This window comes from Vigna radiata, chromosome 7 (genome assembly GCF_000741045.1).
Source record: "Vigna radiata var. radiata cultivar VC1973A chromosome 7, Vradiata_ver6, whole genome shotgun sequence".
Lineage (NCBI taxonomy): Eukaryota > Viridiplantae > Streptophyta > Magnoliopsida > Fabales > Fabaceae > Vigna > Vigna radiata.
Window position 1 is genome coordinate 42004957 of NC_028357.1, and position 9472 is coordinate 42014428.

The 9472-nt window shown below is 36.1% G+C and overlaps 1 protein-coding gene across 1 annotated transcript; it reads left to right on the forward strand.

Annotated features, from left to right (window-relative positions):
* The first annotated feature begins 478 nt into the window (after positions 1-478).
* On the forward strand, positions 479-3975 carry LOC106768833 (probable inactive receptor kinase At2g26730). Its single transcript, XM_014654186.2, has 2 exons — positions 479-1922; positions 3015-3975. The coding sequence occupies exons 1-2, from the start codon at positions 647-649 to the stop codon at positions 3677-3679; spliced, it is 1941 nt and encodes a 646-aa protein (XP_014509672.1). The 5' UTR covers positions 479-646; the 3' UTR covers positions 3680-3975.
* Positions 3976-9472: the final 5497 nt, after the last annotated feature.

Below are 9472 nucleotides of genomic sequence, written 5' to 3' on the forward strand. Positions count from 1 at the left end.
TAGCACAACATTAGTATCTATCAATCTATATATCAAAATTGTGTTAAGAAATGTAATATCTTAGGAAGCAAAGTAAGTAAGAGGCCCACATTTCCTTCACCTAGCCTTGGCCAAGATAGTGTGGACCAAAAACAACCCATTCTATGGTTCTCACAATCTTTAAACCATGGCTGTCCTTTTGTTTTGCTTCTTTCCCATGCCAATACCAAACTACTTAAACAAAGAAAAAGAAAAAAGATTAAAGCCATCCTTGGCCCCTCTTGAAGCCGGTCATATTACCAACTTTTCTTTCTTCTATTCTTTTCTCTTTTATCAATTAATTAATAAGTTGAAAATAAAAAAGTTAATAAATTATAGAAAGAAGCGCGTGGGATATGGTGGATGCGGTGAAAACAGTCTTGTAAAGTAAAAACTCTTTGAAGCTGGTGATGGTGTGAGACATTAGAGTACATATTTAAACAACATGATACCTTGTTTGTTCTATTTATACTAAAAAAAAACTGTGGTACCTTCTACTCTTTCCCAAACTCCAGTCACACAATTCCCACCTCTCTTTTTCTTATGGTGTTTCGCCGGATAAACAGTGCGGTATTTCCCTCCATTTACCTTCTGCTCTTGGCTAATTCGGATTCCTGAATCCCACCCAATGGCGTTGCTCTCAATTATCTTTTTCCTCCTCCAACTCACTTTTCATGTCAGAGTTAACTCGGAGCCGACTCAGGACAAGCAAGCCCTCCTTGCTTTCCTCTCCCAAACCCCACACTCCAACCGCCTCCAATGGAACGCTTCCGCTTCCGCATGCGACTGGGTGGGTGTCAAATGCGACGACTCCCGCTCCTTCGTCTACTCGCTCCGTTTACCCGCCGTCGACCTCGTGGGTCCGGTTCCACCCTCCACAATCGGTCGCCTCTCCCAGCTTCGGATCCTCAGTCTCCGCTCCAACGGTCTCACCGGCGAGATCCCTGCGGATTTCTCAAACCTCACCTTCCTCCGCAACCTCTACCTCCAGAAGAACCAGTTCTCCGGTGAGTTCCCTCCGAGTCTCACTCGCCTCACTCGTCTCACTCGCCTGGATCTCTCCTCCAACAACTTCACCGGTCAAATCCCTTTCTCCGTCAACAACTTAACCCACCTCACCGGCCTCTTCTTGGAGCAAAACAGCTTCTCTGGGAAAATCCCCAGCATCACTGCCAAACTCGTTAGCTTCAATGTTTCCTTCAACCGCCTCAACGGTTCCATTCCGGAGACGCTCTCCACTTTCCCGGACTCCTCATTCGCAGGAAACGTAGATCTCTGTGGCCCGCCGTTGAAGGCCTGCAACCCCTTCTTCCCGGCTCCGGCGCCGTCTCCCTCCTCCAATTCGACCCCGGCCACGACGCATAAGAAGTCCAATAAGCTCTCCACGGGCGCCATTGTCGCAATCGTTGTCGGGTCCGTTCTCGTCGCGGCGTTGCTGTTGCTGCTGCTGCTGCTGTGCCTCCGGCGCCGGCGACGGCAGCCAGCGAAACCGCCGAAGCCTGTTGCGGCGGCACGTGCCGTTCCGGTGGAGGCGGGGACGTCGTCGTCGAAGGAGGATATCACCGGGGGTTCTGCGGAGGCGGAGAGGAACAAGCTGGTGTTCTTTGAAGGGGGGATATACAGTTTCGATTTGGAGGATTTGTTGAGGGCTTCGGCGGAGGTGTTGGGGAAGGGCAGCGTGGGGACTTCGTACAAGGCGGTGCTGGAGGAAGGAACGACGGTGGTGGTGAAGAGGCTGAAAGATGTTGTGGTGACAAAAAAGGAATTCGAGATGCAAATGGAAGTTCTGGGGAAGATTAAGCACGATAATGTGGTGCCTCTCAGAGCCTTTTACTTCTCCAAGGACGAGAAATTGCTCGTTTACGATTACATGTCTGCAGGCAGCTTGTCTGCTCTCCTTCACGGTACCATCTTGTTCTTATCCAACACCTCCCCAATTCCTTTTCTGCTTGTTCATTTTTCTTTCCTGCTTAATTGTGTTCGTAGCTAATTATTGAACTCAAATGCAATGCAATTTGATTGTTATAGTTTAGGAACACCATATTTAGTTTGCTCTTGCCTTTCCGGCTTTTCCTTGTGTTCATACGGGAATTGAATATTCTTTGTTTGATAGAATTGGGGTTGTTTGTTTTTTATGAGTATTTAATTTGGCTGAATTCCTACACCAGCTGTTGTAGTCGTGGAAATCCATTATTTTATTTGAGGGTTCCTTGTTGCTGTTATTGCCGTGAAGGTGGCATAATGGAGGTGGGTTATACTTAGTAGTCTCTGTGTTATTTCTAACTGCATTATGTATGAGTGTCATGATAATTATATTAATTTACTAATGGGGAAAATAGTTTAATAGGAAGAGTGTTATTGTAAGTGTATCGTAAATGGGAAGTTTTGTGCAGCAGCAGCGTAGAGTGCGCTTGTTTAATGCATGCTTCAGGAGCAAACATTCTCTACTCATGAGTGATATTGTCTTTCTTTAATTTTGCCATTCCTTCATTTCCCATAAGCCAAGCAACATGCACTCATGGGATACCAGCGTGGCTCACCGACATTATTTCTGTCTTTCTTTTTTTCTTCCATTTTTTTTGTCTCCTTTAAAAAGAGAAAAGATTGAAAAATAAAGTGTTCTATATATTCCTCCTCCTCCCAACGAAGAATAGAAAGGCATTTGGACCACGACCATGCTGCTTTTTGCTTTTGAAAGGGTTGTTCAGTCCAAGCAAAAGAAAAATCCCACAAACCACAACCTCCTTTCCTCCATGCTTGTGTCTTGAAACAGTTAATTTTTGCGATTTTATGAAATTATTGCATGGTGATATGATACATGACTAAAACGGGAAATAAAGAGAGCATGATTATTATTAATAAATTAATAATTATATATATATTTTTTTGTGTGTGTGTGTAATAGTATCATAGATAGATAGGGATTGGGGGAGTGGAGTGGATTGTTGATGACAATTACTTGACTAACTACATTAGCACTGGTATTGATATTGCAGGGAGCAGAGGGTCTGGGAGAACACCACTGGACTGGGACAGCAGAATGAAAATAGCAGTAGGAGCAGCACGGGGTTTGGCATGCCTCCACGTGGCAGGCAAGGTGGTCCACGGCAACATAAAATCTTCCAACATCCTCCTCCGAGGGCCGGACCACGATGCCGGCGTTTCGGACTTTGGTCTAAACCCCTTGTTCGGGAACGGAGCCCCGTCGAACCGAGTGGCGGGTTACCGGGCACCCGAGGTGGTCGAAACTCGAAAGGTGAGCTTCAAGTCTGACGTGTACAGCTTTGGCGTCTTGCTGTTGGAGCTTCTGACGGGGAAAGCTCCGAACCAAGCGTCTCTTGGGGAAGAGGGCATCGACCTCCCGAGGTGGGTCCAGTCGGTGGTGCGCGAAGAGTGGACCGCGGAGGTGTTCGACGCGGAGCTCATGAGGTATCACAACATCGAGGAAGAGATGGTTCAGCTCTTGCAAATAGCCATGGCGTGTGTTGCGGTGGTGCCTGACCAGAGGCCCAGCATGCAGGAGGTGGTGCGCATGATCGAGGACATCAACCGGGGCGAGACCGACGACGGCTTGCGTCAGTCCTCCGATGACCCTTCTAAAGGATCTGAGGGTCACACTCCTCCCCCGGAGTCAAGGACTCCGAGGTCACTCACACCTTAACAAAAGTAATAAAGGCTTCTTGATTGAATGAAATTCAAAAAGAGGAAAGAAAGGACAGCAGAAGGTGGTGGTGGGTCGCTCTTCAAAAAATATTGTCAATTATGCACTGTGCTTTCTTCCTTCCCTGGCCCCGTTCCTGTCTATTTTCCCCCCTCTCATGTGTTTCATTTCATTTTTTTTCCCCTATTTTTCTTTTATTATTGATTTTTACAGGTGGGATTTTAAAATTGTTAATCAAGCTTTGACCTTTTCATCAGATTCTAAGTGCAATTTACCTCATTTCTTAATTTAAATTATTTATCAGTGTCATGTTTTTTGTCAAAATGGAGGTTATCTTTTTCATTTCGTCTTCACATTACTGTCGTATGATACCACGTCAGCAAGTGCGTTCTTTTTTTGACCTAGCGACGATAGCAGTTGTTACAGAATGATTGCAAAAATTATGTATCCACCACGTCAGTTGATTTGGATGACGCAGAGAGTGTAAAGGTAGGTTTGGACGAAGAAGATTATGAATAAAATGAGCATTTGAGGGGAATGAATGGAGGAGGCGCGGTTGTGGAGTGGTGGTCCGAATTGATGTCTTAGGAAACTGACATGGGCACCGGGATTGGTGGGAAAGAGAAATAGAGTGAGCATGAGATGGTTACCCTCGGTGTCCATTTGTGAGGAAAAGGGTGGAAAACAGGCTGGCCTTGTGGAGTGGGCGATAGTTAGTGTGTGTGTGTGTGTGTTGGCAGTTCTGACATATAAACAAGAGGCTTTGACCCAACCATGCATTCCGCTGTGGACCATTTTCCTTTATTTTTTAAATAATCTTTTACCATCAATCACTGGTTACTTGGATCCATGAAAGGAAGAACTGTTGAGTTTTCTGATTCCACTGTATGTAGGCAAGCAAACCGTACGCGCTCATGCCTCCTCATACTTTGCTCCTTCGCTTTCCGTTCACGTTCAGACCTTCCAAAAATCCTTGTCCTTTTCTGGATCTGTAAATAATTGCATACACATTATGAATGAATTTAATGTTATTTTTATGTTTGTACTCTCTATATGTAAACTGAGGTTTCTTCAGTTGTAAATTTCAAGCGAGTGAGGCTAGATTTGTTTTTATTGAAATTGGACTAAGTTCGCACAGTATTAACTTCAACATTTTCATTACAAAAGTCAAGACTTTTTTTATTGATACGGTTCTTAAGAGACCCATATGTCACTCAAATTTGAACGGAGTTTCTGTATCAGTTCTAGAAACTTCCAGTTAAGATGTAGTATAAAAATAAATTATTTTCTTTTTAAGAAGTCCTTGCTTACCTTTTGGTTAAATTATCATTCAAATGGATAAGGGCCGGCGAAGAAAAAGTGTCATGCGAAATGGCCGATCATGAAACAGGGAAACAACTGAGAAAAGGAATATTTTAAAAATGAAGAAATAAGCTAAATTAAATATACGTTAGAGAATCCCTGTCTGTCGAAGTTAGTGGTATTATTTTTGCGGTTAATACAAGAAAAAAGTACGTCTATTGATAATTTGGATTGTATAAAACGAAAAAGCCATTGGTAGGATCACAGCATTGGATGCACACTTCTTCAATTTCCTTGGAAACCACTTTAACTATTCAAATTCTATGATTAGCGTAAAGTCCTTTCACGTAATTCATTACTAATTGCCGTTTTTGTCGGTTTCACAGTAAAAAAAAAAAAAAAACACTTTTAGAAACTCCTAGGGTTAGTTTTGCCTTTTGAGTGATAAAGTGTGAACAACCAAATGAGCCCACAAAAAGTGTAAGGTACAACCTTTTTCTCTTTTTACTTTAGTTTGGCATTGTTGCCATCCTTGTATAGAAGAATTTGCTTAGGTTGTTGTCTGAGTTCTAAGACATTATTTTGTGTCAATGTTATAATGAGTTTTAATTATCTCATCACTGATTTATTGATCCTTATGACAACATGGACATGAGTTATATGAAAAAAAATATATAAAAATGATACACTTCATTCTTCATTATCGTTAATAATAAGATTTTAAAGGTGGAGAAAAGTAAATAAACAATAAGTATGTAATTTTATCCTATTAATTAATTGATTTTGAAAATGAATACATTAATTATTTGACAGACATTGAGGTAATGATGGTTTGAATGTTTGGGAAAGTATTAGTAGAAGGAAATATATAAGTGTTGAAAGGAAATCCTCTTTAGTTGGTTAGAAAAGAGAAGGCTTATTATATGGAATGTGTGAGATGATTATGAGAAAAAACATTTATTAGTCTTAACAAGCAAACTTTAAAGACGTAGATGTTTTTGAGGATGTTCAGAACAAAACCAGAAAGGCAATCATTCTGACACAGAATAAAAAGGAATTTAAAATATTTAGAAGATGATTGCCAGGCTGTGAGGTTTTCTTGCACATGAAAGAACCTACTCCCTGAAATTATTGGTGGTCACTAAACACACTTTAATAATAGTAAATAATGTAGGAAAAAGAGATTTTACTTCATTCGGAAATGCCAAATGGATTTTCATCCTTTCATCCTTTCATCCTTTCAAACATATATTTTCTATTATGAGGAATTAGATATATATCATGTCTCAAAAGTTGCCAAATAAATTACACATCTTCAACTTTGGCACATATAGGATCCTTTTTATTTTCAAATCTTTTACTCAAAACTTCATCAAACGTGCTACATCATATCTCATGTATAATTTTTTCTTCTATTTTCAACAATTTTTAATTATATAAATAATTTTTTAATTTAGTGAGTTACTAAATTAGAAATGTTACAATTTTAAATATAACGGATAAATTAATCTAAAATGAATATGATTCTTATTTGTAGAGACAAAAACATATTATTCTTAATATTTTCTTTTTATTTTATCAGAAGAGAAATCCATAAAAGAATTTAGTGTGTTCTACATTGTTAATTTTATTTTCATCGTTTCCAATGTTTCGATATTCTATTTTCTTAGAAAACAAATCTATAAAAGAATCTAAAATACTGTAGATTTGGAAAATCAAATATTCATTACTAATTTCATCACAGACATTGCTTCCATTGACAAATTTAAGTATGTTTACATTACTATTATTTTTTATCTTGAATTGGAGAATGATTCATAAAGACTAATATTTGATTATGCTATAATTTTAGTTATATATGAAAAGTATATTCTGATCTTATTTATTAGTATCAAACTATGTATTATTAGATTTATGATTCTTTTCTTATGACAGTTTTTTTCTAAGTTAATTAAAGTTCTTTCTAAATTAATTAAAGTTTTTTCTCAGATGGGTATAACCTAATTATGAAATTTAGGGATTTTAATTTTATTGAAACTTAATAATGAATTATAGTTTTTCGTTGCCTAAAAAATTGTATTGGATGATGTTTTGCTGCATGCGCGTGAGTCAACAGGAATTTAATGTCTTAGTTTTGCAATAATATAATTGGATTATTGGTTTTATTTCCTGGTGTACATGAATTGCATGCCACTGGAAGTTAATTGCAATATAAAAGACTTTGAATTTATAACCTTTCTTGTTACTTAAATAAATTATCAGTATATGTAATTGAATTTGATTTGTAATATATAAGGGTTCAAAATTTGGTAGTTTAACTTTTTTTAGTTAAGGGAATGAAGAAGTCATCAAAATGGCTTTTTTTTAAGTAGATTGGTTATGAAAAATGTTAAAGGTTTGTTTTTATGTTTATTTTTACTAAATATTGATCGATCTAAAAGTAAACACGTGATAATTATGAGATTATTTTTCTAAATCAATTTAAAGATGAGTTTATTGTAAGACATGTTTTGTTACTAATATTTGATTATTGCAAAAGATATTTTTAAAAATTAATATTATTGTCCAAAAATTTGATATTAATGGTGGACAAGGTATTTTGAAACAAGTTATACTATTATTTTAATATATTGACAATGATTATTGTTTTTATGATGTGAGTTTAATTATATTATTTGTCTTGATCTAAATTCAATTACTATTACTTTAATATTTGTTAATTTGAATTTTGTTTCGATTCTTAATAGAATAAATTTTAAGAACTAGAAAGAGAACATTGAAAAATTTCTCGATTGCATGGATCTTGACCGTGTACTAAGGATTGAGAAACATACTTCTCCTACCAACTCTAGGACCTTTGAAGAAAGGATAAATTATGAGAAGTGAGATTGCTCAAATCACATGAGTCTTATGATCATCAAGCGTGACATTCCTCAAAACTTTAGGGATATTATATATGAAGAGATAACAAGTGTCAAAGATTTCTTTGTTGAAATTGAAAAGTGTTTTGCAAGGAAAGATATGTTTCTTACTTTCATGCCAATTTAACTACACTACTTAGAAACACTTGGTGATTAAATTTTGGTGTCATTACTAACATTAGTCTTTTAATATGGGTTGTCGAAACTACCATAAGCCAATTGATTCTAAAAGATGGATATATTTTAAAAAAGGCAAATCGATGAAGATGAAAGTTATAGAACATTTTATGCACTGGTTTTTATTTGTATTTGAAACACTTATGTTGTACCGTCATTTAGATGGAATTTGGTTTTAGTTTCTTATTTGGACAAATTTGTGTTATTTCTGTTCATTTGGAACTAGTTCAATTTTGACTCATGATAATTTATATATATTTGGTACTGTAATTTCTTATAGTGAATCTTTAAATATGGAATCATGTGGTACTTAGTGAAAAATTGACAATACTAGCCCATAATTTTTTTGGCAAAAAGCATCTAGGTCACATCTTTAAAAATAGAGTTGAACAAACTTATTTATGATGGATTATTGGATTTCATTGACTTCACAAATTTTTATGTTTGTATTACATATGTTAAAGGTAGTCGGACCAAATTAAAGAAATTAAATTCATATAGAATTATATATGTCTTCCAATTGATACATGCGTATATTTGTGAGTCATTCTCTACATCATCATAGAATGATTAACAATATGAAATATATTTTGACTCATCCAACCTAAAATAATATCATGCAAAATTAAAATTTTTTAAGCTTTTGAAATGATTATGTTGTGAATTGGATAAGTAGAATTTCAAATAAGACTAGATATATTTGTAATTTGTAAATTTACAAGTAAAATTGGAATTTGTTTGTGTTAAATTTGATACAATTTTATCTCAAACTTTAAAAATAATAAATATATTGTTTTGAAATCTTTTTATAATATGTGCAAATTATTCATAATCAACTCATGTATATATACTTGTGTGTATTTGTTCTGCGTATAAAATCTCTTGCTCTAAATTATTGTCCTGATCTAGTGCTTGGTATGTACAAGCTCACACATGAAGATGAAAGTTCTCAAACTGCCACATGCTGAGGAAAATTCTCAATAATAAGGAACACTGGGCTCTGCATAATATATTTGTTTTATATAATTAACTACACGATTCGAATATATTATCTGAATATATATATATATATATATATATATATTTTGATAACTTTTTGACAAGTATACCAAATCGTTATAAGTAATACAGTGATAAGTAAAGTATCGTTCTCCCAAGGGACTTGTGCAACAGATGACAATTCTTCCTTTTATAACTCAATTAGACATCAAAATACACAAAACAATACAAGAAACACAGTTGGTGTGTCAGGAATTGGTCTTTGACTAACATTACAGTAACATCCTGGATAAAATAAGTTCTCTATTCAAGCATTCACATAAGCGTATCTTGATTTAATTCCTTAAAGCAAGTTCTAAAATTATCTATTAAATTATTAATTCCTTAATTAATT

What these genes read in the sequence shown, in the direction of transcription:
- LOC106768833 (XM_014654186.2), top strand. Translation starts at nt 647, where the DNA reads ATGGCGTTGCTCTCAATTATCTTTTTCCTCCTCCAACTCACTTTTCAT. An exon ending in CTTGTCTGCTCTCCTTCACG is followed by an intron (nt 1,923 to 3,014) that starts GTACCATCTTGT and finishes TTGATATTGCAG; the next exon opens with GGAGCAGAGGGTCTGGGAGA.